The sequence below is a fragment of the Ascidiella aspersa genome, chromosome 1 (assembly GCF_963924565.1).
Source record: "Ascidiella aspersa chromosome 1, kaAscAspe10.2, whole genome shotgun sequence".
NCBI classification, from domain to species: Eukaryota; Metazoa; Chordata; class Ascidiacea; order Phlebobranchia; family Ascidiidae; genus Ascidiella; species Ascidiella aspersa.
Window position 1 is genome coordinate 180,084 of NC_139447.1, and position 18,763 is coordinate 198,846.

General features: G+C 35.4%; 2 protein-coding genes across 2 annotated transcripts; one reads left to right on the plus strand and one right to left on the minus strand.

Moving 5' to 3' along the window:
* Positions 1-254: 254 nt before the first annotated feature.
* Positions 255-2,107, minus strand: LOC146166379 (uncharacterized). The gene is made up of 4 exons (XM_083392028.1): positions 2,080-2,107; positions 1,647-1,727; positions 1,112-1,299; positions 255-662 (listed from the first exon to the last, which is right to left on the minus strand). The coding sequence occupies exons 1-4, from the start codon at positions 2,105-2,107 to the stop codon at positions 255-257; spliced, it is 705 nt and encodes a 234-aa protein (XP_083248154.1).
* Positions 2,108-8,252: 6,145 nt separating this feature from the next.
* Positions 8,253-17,613, plus strand: LOC146166380 (signal peptide peptidase-like 3). Its single transcript, XM_083380368.1, has 11 exons — positions 8,253-9,533; positions 10,306-10,383; positions 10,708-10,775; positions 11,165-11,287; positions 11,861-11,939; positions 12,541-12,653; positions 13,459-13,637; positions 14,143-14,228; positions 14,812-15,020; positions 16,610-16,719; positions 16,906-17,613. The coding sequence occupies exons 1-11, from the start codon at positions 9,241-9,243 to the stop codon at positions 16,969-16,971; spliced, it is 1,404 nt and encodes a 467-aa protein (XP_083236494.1). The 5' UTR covers positions 8,253-9,240; the 3' UTR covers positions 16,972-17,613.
* Positions 17,614-18,763: the final 1,150 nt, after the last annotated feature.

Sequence of the window (18,763 nt, forward strand, 5' to 3'; positions counted from 1 at the left end):
ACAAATCACTAACTTTGTGACAAACTTCACTATCACGTGATTAAAAGTTATATCGTAAACAATTAATTTTACGTTTCATAAAATGATCACATACTCACGAGTTTTTACAAACTCACAAAACGACTAACAATTTTAAAAAATAATGAAAAGTTCACAAGACGATCACAAATTCGTGAGACGTTAACACATCATGAACACATCACAAATTCACAGATGATTACAAAATCACAGATCATCACAGTTTCACGAAATGTTCACAAATCTCCCGACTCATAAACTCCTTCGTCGGTGAAATAGGCGCCGTAAGGAGAGACATAAGTTCCGGTGAATCCCCGGGGTCTTCGGTTGAAGTCCTTCACCTGGGGCTGGGGGAGCGAAGGGTGGGCGGGGAATTCCCACGGACGAGCGCACAATGACGTCATCAGTTGTTGGAGCTCCTTGGGAAGTCCCGGACTTGCGACATCTTGGCTCGTTATTTCCTGTTGCTCCGAAGTTGTTACGTCAATCGGTTCTTCAACTGTTATTACGTCACTCACTCCCGGTTCATCTGGCTTGATGACGTCACTGGCTTCCATTTTTATGACGTCATCCACCTCTGTGGTTTCTTTTCTTACCTCAGGTTCTTTTACGAGCGCGAATCTTTCCGATCGTTCGAAGCGACGCTTAGTGGAGAAAATATAATTTGCTAAGATTATTAATAAAAATGTTATCTAAAAAGGGAATCTGAAATCGCCCGTTGGGTTAAATTCAGTGGTCGTCAAACTTTTTTTCTTAATTAGGAGCTTGCAACGTTTCGACGACTTAAAAATTCGCCTTTCTTTCAGGATTGGAAAACAAATATTTTTCATTAAATGAGTATTTCTTTAATTAAGCTATTCCTTGTTGTATCATAAAGTAAGTTACACGCCAGAAATTCGCGCTCAATGGGAAGAAACGAACTTATTTATTTTTCTTCTTTATGTTAACGCCCAGTGAATTATCGCTTCATCATTTAACTTCCCTCCATTAATAGAGTGAAGTCTGCTTTTGTTCAAACCTAAGCCTTGTAAAAATAAAACTTAAGTTTGCGTAAAAGGTGTCTTTTGTATGTTCATTGTTACGTCACACTCACTTGGAACATTAGCGCCGCCTTATGTCCGCGACCCGACGTGCACGCTAGCGCCACCTGGTGAGCCTTCGCCTTCTGTTTTTCCCGCGCTTCGTCGATCTTACACGTCATAGTGACGTCATCGTTGATCGACCCGGACGCAGATGACGTAGGCCTGACGGCATCCAACTTCGTCCAGCTTTTCCAGGAATCTTTAAAAAGGGCAAAAGGGCATTATGACGCAATGAAGGCGATTGTTTCCAAGCTTGAAATGACAAAGGAAAAATGTTTTTTGCGGATTCTGGGAAAATTTTTCAATATTTTTCAATATTTTTCAATATTTGACAAGTTATTGCGTTTTTTTAAAACGACAAAACGTAATTTTAACAAACCCTTTCGGTTTATAAACAGATTGAATTTGAATAACATATGAATTTTTGATAAAAAATAGTTCTTCGGACTCAGCTCACTTTAAATGTTTAGTTTGCCGTTTTGTTCATCAAATAAAAAGGCAATTTATTTGCAAGAAACAAAATCTACAAAGAATCGAGATTTTCACCTTTTTGATTTTTTGCTTCGAATTTTGGGAACTTCGCTTCCTCGGGAATTCCCCCCCAGCCTTTAAAGTAGTAAGCACTTCCTAAAACGTGAGGAACGAGGGTAGAATCGTAAAAGTATTGCATTGTACGTAAGGAATAGGGGTATAAAGTACTTTGGAAAACAAAACAGCATATTTCTATTATTTAACAAAGTTTAAACAGTTGTACAAATACGCCAATTACAACAATTGAGCCCTAAATCTTTGAAATACAAGTCTTATTTCTAAGTTGCTGAATAATTGCGCTAAAAGGCTTTTTGGAAAGGTTTAGTCGAGCTGAGCGCAATCGAAGCAATTGAACTACGCCATAATAGCAATTGTTGCGTCATTATGCACTTAAAATCAGAACCTTTGTTACACACAAAGAACACTCTGTTACGTCACAAAGACTCACCGGCTTGCACGAACTGTCCAGCGCTCATCTTGCTTCGATCAAATGAAGTTCGCGACGCGATCGCGCGTTCCATTATCATCTGCGCATTGTCACCATTGTGACATCACAGTGCTGACAGTAAGGACTTGTGACGTCACAGTCGATTATCGGCAATGACAAGACACTGTGACGTAGTGAAGTGCAACTCGTCCGCTTGAATAAACATGATGAGCTTGACATGAATGACATTAACGTTCGCATAGTGGTTTGTGAATGAGCTGGGTTTGGAAAAGTTGGAACGACAAAAACAAAAGTCGAGGTTTCCATGACGACAGTGACTATTTTTACGTCACGATATGAAACATCGATTTCTTATCAAGCCTCCTGCTGGTTTACGGTATGTTGTGTTTACCATTGAAGTCATTTTTATTTCAGAAATACTTCCACTCACAATATGCTAAATATATAGAGGTCCCGGTATTACCGAGGTCGGGAGTTCGAACCTCACCACATGCTTGGTTTTTCTATCCTGGTTTTGCTCGCATGACAATCCTCAATTGATCGACTATTTAGTTCAGGGTGGTCCAAGGTCGACAGCATCGCGGGCCACAATATTTTGTTGTGATTCTTCACTTTTCTTCGTAATACACGAGATGTTGTAAAAGCCATTGGCCCCAAAACTGTTAAGGTTGATCACATGCAAAACGTTCGCGGACTAAACTAACTGTGAGTTGTTTGTCTTGTTAAAATTTAAATCAGAGAGGTTGCATACTACTACGCTATTGTTAAATTCGCGCAAATAACGTTTTAACTAAACTAGTTTGGCTGAAATTGTATCTTGGAAAGAGTTAGGACCCTAGGAACAGGTACACATAAAACCTGTGTTTTTAAAAACTTACCAGAACTTCAATATGTTGGATCGTTCTATTGTTTAAAAGTGATTTTTTTTGGCAAAAATAGTAATTTAAATAGAGTCGTACTTTCTATGTTAAGTTCAAATTAAAAAGACGGAAACATTTGCGTGCTGCAGTAAAAATAGAAATATAACATATAAGTTCGTAAAATAGTTATTTTAATAAGTGCCATAGCGAACTATCCCTTCCCTGGAAAGCCAGTCCAACTCTAACACATATCAAATATTAGGCCTTCTATAGTCACCCTCTATATTTCCGAATTGTTGAGCGGTGGAAACCCGGTTAATTAGTGTAACTCGCAAAACGTAATTATAAGCTAACTATTCGTTCGTAACTTATATTTGTTTGATAAACCCTTTAACAGCATTACATTAATTCATCAGTGCCCCGCGGGCCACGAGCAATGATGTCGCGGGCCAGGGCCTGGGTTTGGACCACCCTGATTTAGTTCATTATTATTGCGTATGACAAGTAATTCAGTTCGTTTAATCAAACATTTGGAGGATTTATTTCTCCACTTGCTATCGCGCGAGAGTCTTAATACTCATCAAGTCTGACCCGATTATTTAAATAAATTAAAAGTTTTCTGTTGTTTTGATTTGTCAACCCCGACCATTAATCCACAATAAAAAGTTCTGTAAAGTTTAGGGTGTTTTTGTCCGTTTCATAGAATGTATTCAGCCGAAAGTCGCTATGCAAACTATACGGTGCCGTGTGAAATCTTAAGCAGGGCTGCTGAGTCAGTTAAAAATAACCTGACTCATTACGAGTATCATAATTCATCCACCCACGATACATGGAAAATTTCCACCATATGCTATTCTGCCTTTACAATTAAACTTGGCGGCAATATCAACTTAATTTGCGAACTCGGGAATCGGGTGGTTTTACGTGGTCTTACTCGAGTCCGACTCCGACTCTAACTCCGCAGCCCTGCTCTTAACCTTAAAAAAACAAAAACAAAAACATGTTGTGCTGTGTAAACTCTTAACCACCAAAAAGTTTAATGTGTATTAAATTGGGGTATAAACAACCATTACATCGAGCAATAAGAGAATCTCTTTAAAAACAGAGTACAAGTTTTGCTTAATTCAAGCAGATAAACAAAATTTTTATAGTGCCGTGGTGATTCACGTTGATTTTAGCTGCTAATTTGCTAGCTCAAGAACAGCAGGTGTTTTTGAGATTATCTATTTGTTTGTTTTATTTTAGCTTAGGTAAAAAATCTGTGTGACTGTAGCATCTCCATAATTAGCCCAGGACCGTTACTTTTGTGATGCTTCAGTTGCCAAAATTAATTCTCAAAAATGTGTTTGATACTTAATGAGCCGGTGTTATAAATGTGGCCATGATTCAAAATGTCGGCAATTGTAACATACTGTTATACCGTTTGTCAATTAACAATTATCACTTGCAACCTTAAGTAAAAGGTAATTAGAACTTTTCCTAAACTATAAGCAGAATTTTTTAGATATATTTAGGTATGAATATGATAAACCCAATTTTCCGTCGGTCGTTATTAAAAATTGTGTCCTACCAATATTTGTTTTTTTTCCCCTTTTTTAAATAAATGTCGCACCACCCCGGCAGGGCAAATAGCGGCTTGTGATTGGTCGAGAGTTTTTCCCTTTTGTGTTTACCAACATTTTGCAGAAGTTTTTTATTTGTTCGTTTAACTTTTGCAAGATTTTCTTTAAAAAAAATATTTTATGGGTCTTCAAGTTGCGTGGCTACTATAAACTTAATGAATTACCTTCGTATGGTGTTTTAACAAAACAAGAAAGTCAATAAATTGCATTGGAGGTGAAATATTATGGTGAAGTGGCGCCAAATAATATGAGTTGTGGTAGGATTCTAGGCGCTCTTTCACTATTGTACGTGAAAAGTTATGCAAAAAAAAATAAATAATACCGCATACCACAACGCATATTGTTTGGGTTAGGGTGCGGGTTAGCGTTTGGGTGAGGGTTTTGGGTGAGGGCATAAGTAATATTATGTTTATTATTAATAATAACTTGACCCACCCTCAACCAAACGCTAACCCTAACCCAAACAATATGTGTTGTGGTATGCGGCATTTGAAGAAAATTTTTTTTTATTAATTTTACGTACAATAGTGAAAGAGCGCCGGATTCTATACCAGCGCCGAATAAATATAATAATAATACTTCACTCAGCAGAACCCAAATGCTAACTCTCACCCTAACCAAATATTGTTAGCAATATAAACCCCCGGACGAAAATCTTGTAGGATTCTGGACCAGCGCCCAAAACAACAATCAAAACAAAGCCACTTTTTCAAATAAAATGCCTTAACTAGTGTTTTCAAACAATTTTTTTGTAGATAATTGCTCAAAAATTAAAATCTTGAAACACTCAATTCCTAAATAGCGAAGTCTAAATCCGAATTAACTTAAAAATATGTCGAAAAAATTAAAAAATATGAAAAATAAAAAGTTAAAAATATTTCACCTTAAGAAATGAATCTATATGTTACAAGTAAATTTTGATTGTAGAGTTTCTTTAATTTTAATGTTCACTGTGATACACCCAGGTTGCAAGGGGAAATGTCTCCACCTAAATCACCTTTTTCCTCACATTTCGTGAAAAATCTACGTAAAATGCGTTCATTTGCTCAAATTGAGTAAATTTGTTTACTGCTGTGCTAGTAAGTGCTTGTCATCAGCAACTGGCAAACATGGGGCCTTACACGAGAATGCATTGCTGGTTTGTATGTGTCCATACTTTATCAGGTTACGACCTGGCATTCCTAATCAAATATATTGGCAACATTTCAACTGAACATTGCTGTTTTTTTTCCAGCCCGCAGTGCAAAATAGGCTGCCAAACCCTGATATACAATATCCTGCTAAATATAAAGTCATTGATTTTTTTGATAATAATATGTTTTACAGTATCATTTTAATTAAGGTAATGGCTTGCTCTTTGAAAGTATAATATTTATGTATTGTTAGTTGTCTCTGCTTGATTTTTGATAACTCCGGGTTACTCCAGACTGGAAACTGTGAATTTTGTGAGGGCAAGATTTGAAATACTTGCTTTTCTCAAGTTTTCACAAATTATTCGATGATTTTGTGCAGCAGTCGTCAAAATTAAACAAATTCAGTAAAACTCTTTCTTGAAATGGTAGACATTAGGATTTCATTGTTTATGTATTCGTTCATAACTTTGTGTGTTAATTTGTGGGTAATTAATTAAAATAAATCTAATTTTGGGATAATATGGATTTTATGTAGAAATGCCAAAAAACAAATTTAGTTTGCGCAAAAGTGAGTTGTTCTCATGTTTGCCTGTTCTGTCTCATGTTAACTGAAAATATTCAGTCATCCATGGTTTTTTTATTTTAAAAATGCAGTTCACAAAAATACACAATGTTATGACACCAATATGACCAAAATTAGAAAACTTATTTCATGTATATTCAAACACTTTTTTTTGTTTTCAAATTAATGTAAGTGCGACCATTCTCCCCGATCTGAATTGTTGCACATTTAAACCAAATTACTTTTTTAATGTCTTGCAAAAAGTTATTCATTTATTTGCTCATCAATTAAACCTAATGTTAAGAATTAAATTAATCCTCATACTGACTCACTTTTGCTAGTTGGTCCTAGTCAACATTTTCTTCCCTCAAAAAGAAAATATATTTTGTTCCAAAAACTGAAAAATGTTGCTGTGCTCGTTTAACCTGTGGTATACTCACTATCACTAATTCCTATTCTACCATCTTGTTAAAACTAAAATATTTATAGTTTTCTTTACAAGAAATCATGCTTTATAATTATGTGTATTTCACATCCCCTTTTTTGACACGCCAAGATATTTTGTTGCAGCATTGAATTTACCTATAATAAAAAATCTGGACTAAAAGTGCGTTTTTTAGGTGTTTATTTAGGTTTATTAAAAGCTTGAGCAAAGTGTTTTTTTTAACCTGGTGGTAATCATTTTGTTATCTTATATTTCCTGTGTTTCCAATGTATCACTAACATGTGTGTTGGGTAAATGTTTTTTGTTTTCAAATGAACATTTGTACAAACAGGGTGCAGTTGACTCGATGCACCTTACGGTCTTTCGCTGCATCCTGGAACAAACAACTGTAATTTTCTTGGTAAATTTGTATTGCGTTCTAGTTGTTTCGGTTCCGAAAAAATAAAATCTATCTATCATATCAAATCCAGTTAGATCACATTTAAAACGTTTCCACACATCGTTTTGCTTTTTCGTTTAACACCTTTAAGTCATGTAACTTTGTTCGCCCGGTCACTGAGCAAGGTGGTCTATAGTTTGATCATCCTCACATATGCAGGAAGTGGCAAGGTTTATCTGTGTAACCCCACTTGTACATTTTAAGTGGCCAAGACAAGTTTGTACCACATCTAGGGCTTCCACATGTTTCATTCCTCATCATGGCCCTGAGGATTATCCATAGAGTGACATGGGAAAAATTCTTGGTGTTTTTATTGATTAAAGTAGAGCCTTTTTAAACTACAGGCAAATTGAATTTCAACAGCAGTGAGTTTAATATTGTGCAATTATTAATGTTAATCTCCGCTAGGCTTGCCATTAGGCATCTGCAATGAACCATTAAATTTTTAATGTTGGCTTGAATTTGCTTAAAGCGTGATCTGTAGTTGTTTGTGAATCTTGTGAATTATTCATCGCGCCATCTTTGCAAGCCGACCACGGCCGACTAATTGGATGTATTACTTGCTTCCTGTTGCATGCCTGTTCACTCACTGCACACCCTTCAATTCTGTTGCCCCTATCAACTACAAACCAGTTGCTAATGGTGCTAAGGTTCTTGGTTTAAATTCATGGTTGCCATCATTTTTTTTTATGTCTTTAAATTAATTTACGGATTAAAAACGAATTGGAAAACTTTTTTTTAAAACTCGAATTGTTGTTTAACTAATTTTATGCGCTTTAAAACTTATTGTTTTATACTGTTTTGTTTATTTTAAAAAATCTAGCCCTATATTTTAAATCTTTAAAAGGCTACAGATTTTCCCTGAAAAGTCTTCACATTGTTTTGTATTTTTTTATAAAATTGAGTGACAACCCTAATAATACTAAGTACTTAAGGTGTTGGCTTTTTGTATTTAAGTAGTGCTGTTTCTATTCAAAGAATTTCAGGAACATTTTATTTTTAAAGTGAAAATTAAACAACCAAGAATCAACAAAAATATTTCGAAGCTTTGAACTTAAGTAATTCCAGTCATTTTAAAAGAACATTACGATAAAATAGTTTGGTTTGGAAGTGCACCATTAGTGACAAGAAAAACAATAAAAGCAAACGTGATGCAGCTTTACATTTTATTGTTTAATTTTCTTCATATGAAAGTGAGATCTGATTGAAAGTTTTAAAATACTTGATGATCAAGTGCTTTTGTTGTTGTTGAGGTTTGTTTTGAATGAGATAATATATTTTGATAAACAATTTACATGTTTTAAACAATAGTAAATACGACTCAGTTTGTATTCTTTTAGTTTTGTGGAAGAAAAATTTCTGTTGTTTACTTTGTCTCTGTGATCTTTCTATAGTTTGCTTGGAAATATCTTACAATATATTTTGTGTTACATCCCACTTTTTATTTTATGTGTTAGTTGAAAGGTTGTTCTAGATGTTTCACTGAATATAAGCGGCTAAACGCAGGTGCTTAATCATATGAAATGAGTGTGGATATATTACCCGTGTTGTTTTCCTCCGATAACAAAAACAAATCACATCACCCAATGTTTGTGGTAACACCTCATTGCAGTGCGTACGTATGTGATTGTTTACAAGTTGCTCGAGTCTATAACTCACCTCCAGGGGGCTTTTGTTCTTGTGGCTCTATTTGAGCAAACTCACTATGAAAGTGTGACCAGCTGAGCAAGTCAATGATTGTTAGAAAATGTTCATAGATTTATTTCAAGTATCTTGTGTCAAACTTTAAAGACTTTTCTAATATTGATGTTCTGTAAACAAGACACCCTCGCTCTTGCAGATAAATAGTGACAAATGATTTTAAATTAAACCAAATATTCATAACGACTTTTCTGTTCTTATCAAAGTCAGTCATTTTGTGGATGACATGATTCGGTAAGTTTGTCACTGGCTTCCGGTGTACTATGATGTAATTATCGTTCAAACAACGATTTCAAAGGGCTTGACAACAGTTGTTGTACATGCATATATATGTATCTTTTATTAACTAGAATTTTGTTTTTTCAAGGCATTGCTTTTTAGATAGAACACAAATGCAGTATGACTTGTAACGATAAAGCAATGATTATCGCCAAAAAGTCTTTTTATAAACGTTTACAAAGTAAAGATGTGGCGAAAACATTTCCTCGACATTGTGCTGTGGCAGGCTCTGTTTGGCTACTGACAGTGTGTCTTGTGGCGCTTGCCACTCCTGCGATTGCCAATGACGGAGTTCAAGCCGTCGCCGTCAACGAGGCTGGTCAACCGAACCGCGGCGACAGCATGAAACTGGGTGAGAATAACGTCAAAGGAATCCCGGTCGCCGTTTCATTTCCAAAGAGTGATTACCAGTGGTAAGCGTGAAACAACATGTTACTAAAACAAATTAGTTGACGAACACTTACAAGTAACCACGCCAACGGGGGCTCCTACCGCGACAAGGTAGTACACCAACTGCTTCGTGACCTTAACCAATTTCAAAAAGCTGACTTTAGTTTTTTTTTTAATTTTGTAAGGGATTTATGTGCAATTTTATTCGATATTAACTTACAAAAATATTGACAAATTTTGACCTAACGTGTAAATTTTGACTTTTTTTGACAAGTGAAAAAATATTCGCCCTAGTAATCACATAACCCAGTGCTTCTCAACCTTTTTTCGCGGCGACCCAAATATTAAGCGTAAGTATGAAGACTAAGCTTTGGCGACCCAATTGCTTTTTTTTTTGTAAGAGAAATAAAAACTAGCTTCTTGTAAGCCAATAAAAAATAGGCATTAGCATAAAGAATTTTGATTTGCGACCTAATTTAGCAATCTAATTTGGGGTCGCGACTCATAGGTTGTGAAGCACTCTAAGCAAACTGATCCCTCTTTTTTCTTATGAAACTTGGTAAAAAAAAATTGTTGTCATATTTTTTGTAGTCTCTGCTATTATGCTATAAGGCTATCTAATAATCTTACGGTTTCAAACTCACTTTAATTCATTCACTTATGTTTAGATGTTTTGGAAAAACTTCCTTGTCATTTTACATTGCTCTAAAGTTCAATTATATTTATGCTGTTTTCGTGAAACAATTCAACCAGAAAGTGAATCACCAGAATGCGGTAAATGTCTATGTTTTTTAGGGCATTATCACTGATGGATTCTTCAAGAATATCGACGTTTGTGATTGCTATCCTGCTCATAGTTTACGGAAGTTTTAGGTGAGTTTCTACCTTTTTGTTTTTAAATCATTCCTTGTTTATAATCTGTTCTAGGCCAGAAAATCAATATAATAATTCCAAATACTAAACATTAATTTAACCGGGTAGCCAAAAGTTTTACATATACTACCATTAGTGTTGAAATTCATCAAATTGTTCCAAGTTTTCTTAATCTGAATTTTTAATTGAATTTTTTTATAAAGCATCACTTGAATCAGTCATTGGTTGACTTTTATTGTTTGATCACCAAACAGCAAAGTAAAAATGATTTGGCGAGTTCCATAATATGTTCACTTACAAAAATCTACAATTTTTTGCTTTTAGATCACTAAACATGGAATATGAAAGTGGGACAAAAGAAAAGACGGAAGAAGCAAACTCAGGCGACCAATGTAAGAATACTTTGGAGCATTTTGTTCAGAAACTTAAGCGTTTATTTACTTGTGCTGATGTAATTTGTACATATTTTCCACATTTTTAGAAGATATAAAAGCAAGTATTAAACGGTTTGTTATGAACTGATGTTTTCAAGTCTTCTGCCGAACAACTTTTAGAGCAAACTAATTGATTGAAGTGAACTGATGATCCTCTTGTGTAGTTACGAGAATAAAATATACTTTGAAAGACCACTTTAGTTCCCAAAGACAGTTTAGAAATAATCACTGTTTGTGAATAAAGACATGAGTTTATAACAACCCCTTAATTTTTGTCGAACCAAAAAATATGATTTTTTAGTAGAAAATTTTTGTGCTATTATATTTCACCAGAAACTTTTTTGCAGCCACATTCCAGATGATAAACTCGACGCAGGCCGTATGTCTTCCAATCGGAGCTTCGGTTTCACTTCTAATCATGTTTTTCTTCTTTGATTCGCTGCAGGTCGTCTTTGCAATCTGCACAGCTAGTGAGTAAAAACTAGGGTTGGACATTTGACCAGTCAAATAAAATCCGGTCAATAAAATATTGGTACTATACACACTATCATAATGCAATTGAAGTTAAAAATAAACCTTGATTTTAACTTTAAATAAATATATGAACGTTTTGGCTAAAGTACAATGGTTTGTAAAACAATTGTACGACCGGTTAAATAAAGTGCGGTCAATTGACTGTATTTGACTGGTCAATTGATAGGCTTGCCAACCCTATTAAAAACTAAAAGAAATTATTGACTATCAGTTCACTGTTTAGGCTAATATTTTCACTTTACACCTGTTTTCCCCACCATTGGTGTGAGCAAGTTTCAAGTTGTTTGCTGAACACATTTTAAATAGATACTTTCTAATAAATTTTAATATTTGGAACATAATACATCGGATTTAAATCTTAGTGTAATTATCTGGATTAAAATTTTGGGAAGCAAGCGGTGGAAAGATTCACTGCTTAAAACAAAGGCTGCTGTAGAGGGTTCTAGAAATACGTTTTTGTTGGATTGTTAAAATATATTTCTATACTTAACAAGATGTTTACGTTTTAGTTCTTGCTGCATCAGCGTTTGCTTTCCTTATGCTCCCAATGTGCCAATACATCATGAGACCCTGCTCTTCACAAAACAAGTAAGCTGTAATATTGGTTCACACAAACAATAAAACAATGTTTAAAACTTGTGTTACTGAAGACAGTCCAGTTTGGGTCAAGTAGAATTAAACTAATCAGGCCAAGGTCACTATTTTGCATAAAGCAAAGTTAACCTCCTATGCAAAAGTGATCATTATTAAGGATGCTACCGAAACTTGTGGCATGCAAAGTTTATGCAAAATCGCAAGTTTGAGCATCTTTAGGTCAATATTGTTGTGTCGGATTGCAAATTATGGAGTTGTTTCCATTCCAGCATCATTTCCACTTGTTATTATCTGACCTATGCTCAAGTGTATACTATCTCGATTAATTTTTTTCAATAAAAAGGGTTTATTGTTTGGTATTTTGAAATTTGTTGCAAATTTATTTTGGAACACAACACACAAATTTTCGCAGCAATTTTATTGAATGTTCATGATTTTTTTTATTAAAATTAAAGTTTTATTTATTTATTGTTTCAAGTATTTTGATGTGGTTCTGTAAAGTTTCATTGCTTTGTTTAAGTTTTTTCTCAAATCCCCTGTATTTTTTATTACCTTAAAACAGTTTATCGTTGTAATTACATGTTTCTATTTGCAGATTGTCGCTTGGTTTTTGTGGCCGCTTCACCCCGGCCGAACTACTCTCGCTCGCTCTCTCAATATTGTTCGTTTCCATCTGGGTTTTCACCGGCCACTGGCTCCTCATGGATGGTACGTCAGTAAACTTGCTTCTGGGGTTATAATGTCTTCACAATGGAGAACATACCTATTTTGTGGGGAACAATGTAGTTTTCAGGCAGACCTGAGCAGACTTCGCCTAGTGGGCCAAATTAGTCCTTGACTTGCTTTTTATCAAACTTTTAAAATAATACTTCATGTTTTTTATTAGTTTTAGAATATTTTACTGAATAAATTACAAAAAACAATCACAAAATAAATAGCCCAGCCCAGTGTTAGAGCTATCACATGAAGGCTGAGAACGATCAGTTTTTGTAGCTGGTTTAGACAAACAATGTTTGAAAGTGGTAAATCTAAGATGAAAACTTAACCCAATTTTTGTGTTATAAAACCTGTAGACCCACACACACAGCTTCATTTGTAATACAGTCAATTTATAGCAACACAATAACATCTTAACGAAACATGTTTACAAAGTTTGCTGTGACACTAGTGTAGAGCTGGACAAACTACAGCCCTCCGGCAAATTTGGCCTGTCAATCAATTTAATCTGGTCCACGGCTTACTTTGTATATAAGTAAAAAAAATACGCTACTTTTTATTTACTAATTTGAGATTATTTTATTGAAATAATAAAGTTTTTTATAATTTAAGAATGCAAAGGAACCACAGGGTGAGGTTTGATAGTTTTGACACACTGACATTGAATATTGTTGCAGTGCTTAGCATGGGGCTGTGTGTAGCTGGTTGAAATGTAAATCCACAAAACCTTGCAAGAAGTGCTGAAATCCGCTGATAAATGTTGCAGAGCTCAGCTTATTATTATTTATTGCTGCAGCACTAAGCATGGGTCTCTGTGTGTCGATGATCGCCCTGCTTCGACTCCCGAGCCTCAAAGTGTCATGCCTTCTTCTATCTGGCCTCCTCATCTACGACGTGTTCTGGGTGTTTTTCTCCTCGTATTTGTTCAACGCAAACGTGATGGTTCAAGTTGCCACAGCTCAGGCAGACAACCCGGTTTGTACAACTACGCACAAAATATTGTTTTGTTAAAATGTTTGCTGTCCAAGTGTCGGAGTTTATTACTAACAAACAGTTGGCTGAGTAGCATTAGATTTTCCATTTTATGTCGGCAACTTTGTGTGAACATTAGTACTTGGTAAAGCAGTGGTTTTCAACCCCTTGGTAATTATTTCCGAAGGGGGTTGATTAAAGGTGATTTAAAAGTTTTAACGGGGGGCAATTCTGCACTTCTAGGGGTACTTTTGACTATTGTGTGCAACATCGCCGACTGCTAAATGCTAAAAGCACCCTTTGAAATTTTGAATGGTTTAATTTTCAACGTTTGTTTGAATATAAATGTTTAGCTTATTCTAGTGCTTATTATTACCTATATTTTATCAAAAAGTTTTTTTCAAAAGATTAGTAAATCAATGTTATTTTGGCACTAAAAGGCTTAGAACCACTTTATGACCAAGTTATGCTTTCCCGCCCAGTTTAGTGAGATGTTTTATTGTTGCAGGTCGGGATGTTGGCTCGCAAGTTCAACTTTGCACTTGCTAAGGACGCCCCTCAACTATCGCTGCCTGGAAAACTAATATTCCCAAAGTAACTACTTTTATCTAATTGTATGGCCTTCATGTAAAACTACCTTTTAGATCAGACTCAATTTAATGGACAAACTGTGAAAATAATAAGGCAGCTACAATAATATTGCAATTTGGTTAAATTTTCGCATAGACCCAAAATTACAATATTTGTATTTAAACAGTGCCACCTTAATTCAAAATTTAGAATTGGACAAATACGGCTTTCCACAAATATTTGTTGCTTAAAAATACAATTTTGACCAGTCAACAGCGTCTCGTTGTTTGACGTTGCAGTATTGCACGAAATACGTCGCATCGCAGCTTGTCATATACTTTTTATTGTTAATTTCTTAATGAGGTCAGCTGGCATCTGCTGCTGAAACATGACGCTTTATAAATTTGTTTACAATAGAGGAGATTAAACCTAGGTGAATAATATCAACGTCAGATGCTGCAAATATTTGAATATGTGGGAATATTGAAAATCTAATTTAATTGTCTGTTAACTTCATTTATACCAAAAGAGTAATTTCTATGAAAAACTAATCGCATTTAGTTATTGCAACACTTATGTGTGTGGTTTAACTCTAGTGTTGTTTTAGTATGGAGCAGAACATGGGTGGATCGGAACATTTCTCGATGTTAGGACTCGGTGATATCGTCATGCCTGGCTTGCTGCTCTGCTTTGTGCTCCGCTACGACAATTACAAGAAGCGCAAGCTCGAAGGGGAGACATACGCCCCCTCATCACCCGGAAACCTCATCTATAGAGTGCGATACTTCCACTGTACACTCCTTGGATATTTCATCGGTGAGATTGTAAACATAAACTTTTCATCTTGAGCTTTTTTTTAACCCAGTGCTTCTAACCGGGTGTAGCATACTCAAGTGTATGCCAAAAAGATAGGCTATACAGCTGACAAATTGTATAGATATTACCTAAGAATTAGTGCACGATAAACCTCTAACAGAATATTTTTTATTTATCCTGACTAACGTTATATTTTTAATGCTGCCAAGAAGGTATCCTAAGTTCTGAGCTATGTGATATCTCTTTTTTTAAAGGCAAGATATAAAATCGATAGAATGACTAAAAACTAATTACATTAGTTTATACTTTTTGATTGTACCAAGTTATTAATGAGTTGTTACAGATCATTTTTGAAGAGCACTGCTCTAACATGGTATTTCAAATTGAAAGCCGTACCGAACATTACTTACAGTTAATTTAAAAATGAGTTGTTAGTGTTGGCCTTGTGCTTTTCAGTGTAAGGGTTTTATGACCAAGTTAATTGTGCCAAAAAGGTCCACGATAGGATCGAAAGGTCTGACTTTTAAACCTTGAGGTCGTGGCAATGCACTAATTGGGCCTTTAGTAAACTCCCGGCTCCCCCATGAATTGAAAATATTTGCTGAAAATTTATAAAAGTTAACAAAAAGTGTGAGATAGAATAATAACTTGACCCACCTAAACCCAAACGCTTACCCGAACCCTAACCCAAATAAAGTGCGTTAATTTAATAATTATTTAAACGATGGGGCAAAATCCCAAACTCGGGTGGGCATAAGATAATTTCTCGTCCATTGTATGTAGGATTGTTACGTCACACATATTAGGACCAAAAGCGTTTACATAATTATTAAATCAACGCACATTATTTGGATTAGGATATTGGTTAGTGTTTGGGTTCGGGTTGGTCAAGTATTATTAAATTTAAACTTCTTATGCACATTTTTAAGTCAAATTAGCGCATTGTCCAAGACCTAAAAGTCGGAATTTTTGTTGGATACACTAATTGTCGTAGACCTTTTTGCTTAGAAGTGCGCTAATTCCTGACGAGTCGGGTGTTAAGTTAGTTCGCCTTATTAGTTAGTATGTGACAATGATGTTTAATATTTATTTATCTTAAGATATAATTCCACTTGAGTTAGTCATTGTGTTTGAAATAACTTCCTGCAATCGTTATCAGGCCGGATCCAACCGTTTTCACTTGAACACAAAACCATCTGTTTTATTGTGAAAGCCTCAGTTTTCTTGCTATACAAAGTTCATACTTTACTGTTGAATCTTCTATTGTGTTGGAAGCCTGTGGCTTTTGCATAATAGTGCAGTAATACGATGCATCCGGCCGGGCCCACAGTTCTCTTTTGTGCTTGAATGCTCTGGCGATATACTGGGCTTAATAACGAAACCATCTGTCAGTGTTGTGGGTCTTTAAATCCTGGCCTGTGCATGAATCTGCTGTTTAAGTCACATTTTTGTTCCAGGCTCGTGTTGCTTAAACATCATTCACAACGTTCAACTATTAAGTGAGATTTACGTAGAAATTTTACTTGATTGGTTGTTAGGTTTCACCCTTAATTATTACTGTTGTTGTTATTACTGTTGTTGTTGTGCAGGGCTTGTTACAGCGACGGTTGCATCTGAGGTGAACAGTTGCGCTCAACCAGCTTTGCTTTACCTCGTCCCATTCACCCTCCTTCCACTCGTTACAATGGCTTACATCAAGGTCAGCTGACATAACACACTTTGCTGTCATTTTTTCATAATTGTTTCTTGTACACTTCAACTGTGACGTAACAGTTGATACTTGCACACTTCAACTGTGACGTAACAGTTGATACTTGCACACTTTAACTATGACGTAATAATGATTACTTGCACACTTTAATTGTGACGTCACAACTGTTGCCAGGGCGACTTGAAGCAGATGTGGAACGCGCCATTCAAAGCTGTCACACAACGATTCATGGAAGTGTGACGTCACAAATACACAACAAGAGACATGTTTGTAACGTCACGATGAGCAACTGCCAACGATTGTTTCTATTGTCGGGAGCGTCACCTTGTGACGAGTTGTGTTTGTTACGTCACGATGCGTTGTGACGAAACAATTGCGGAATATAATTATTGTTGTTTTCGTCACAATGAATTATGCTGTTACTATGTCGTCATTACAACAAACAATGAGTTTAGAATATTTTTAATCATGTTTGAACTTGATGTTGACGTCAACACTTTCATCAACTTCAACTTTTAAACATTTTTTTGGTTTTAAATTCCGACTTCGCGGCAACTATTTGAAATAACATAACGATAGCTAAGTATTCCATAAAACTGATTTTTAGAAGTATTAAAATAAAAAATTACTTTTTCATTTATTCACAAAGTCGTTTTAGTCGGTTATTATTTTTCCTTTATTTTTGTTTAGTTCTCAGTTTTTTTAGCGGAACTAGAACAAAATCTCAACAAGTTTTGAACTTTTTCTAGCTCTATAATGCCCCTGGCGGAAGTGCAGTCTCGTTTTTTACTTTCCTTATCTAGCTTTTTATATTACACACGGTCGTTGTTTGTTTCTTTGAAATGAATCGTTCTTTGAATAAAAAGGAATCGCTACTAACTAGAGGGGAATACCCTTACGTCACTTTGTTCAATTGTTTTGTGACAATGCAGGTTGATTTTTCAGACATCCTTAAAAAGCAAACGACGCCTAAGTTTTATGTAGTCTAAAAATTTCGGATGTCCGATAATAACGTTTAAGCCGAAACCAGGTCGCGGGATCGTTTTCTCCCGATATTAGGGCGATGTCGGTTTCGGGGATGTCCCATATTTGATATTTAATTCTAAAACCCGATGTTTTGGACAAAAATTATCCGATTTAATGCCAAATGACGTCATTATTATACCCATACAACAAATCAGATGAAATTGTAAGATTTAAAGGACAAACTTAGAATCGGTTCCGATCCGATATTATCGGACATTCCTTATCGTCCGATACCAACTATATCTCGGATTTTAAGCCAAGGTTTGTGATCGAAGCTACTTTGAACGATTTAAACACAAAAGTTTATCACGATAATTATGACGTAGTTGGTATCGGACCGGGCGGCCGATCTTTTTGCCCAAAGTATCGGTTATCGCGACAAAATACCAACGTTTCTAATCAATAGTCAACTTGAAAAAATAAATAATTTTTCCCAGTTTAGGGTCTGCAACTTTTGGTTCCGTTTTATTACGAAGAGAAACGTTGGTTGTTCGTGAAGGTGATATCCGGGATTGTATCCTGCTTGGCTGGACACTAACCTTGCACCACGTTCGAGAAACTTCCAGTTGATATTTCGTCAACGGCGGTTTGTATGTTGCCTGTCTATGATGTCACAACAGTGACGTAGTAGTGGCTTTTAACGGATATATTTACTCCCTTTATTGTGTTATGGCAGGTAGAACTTGGTTAATATACGCATTTAACCGGGTTGGCATTAATTTCTACAACTACTGAACACATCTATTTTAACAAAGTTTGGAATTTTTTTTAAATAATTAAGTTTATCATGTCACTAAAATGTATGTTATTTTCGGAATCATTTTTGAAATTCCAAGACATGATTTGGCAAAGAGTTAAAATACTTCATTTGCACGTCAGAAAAAGTGCATTTTATAATCCGGTAATTGTTAGACTTCGTGAATGACTCGCGTTTGTTTTAACCTTAAACCACCTATTTGGAAAATGCTCTTCACCTGCACTTCAAACGACGTCACAAGCCACAAAT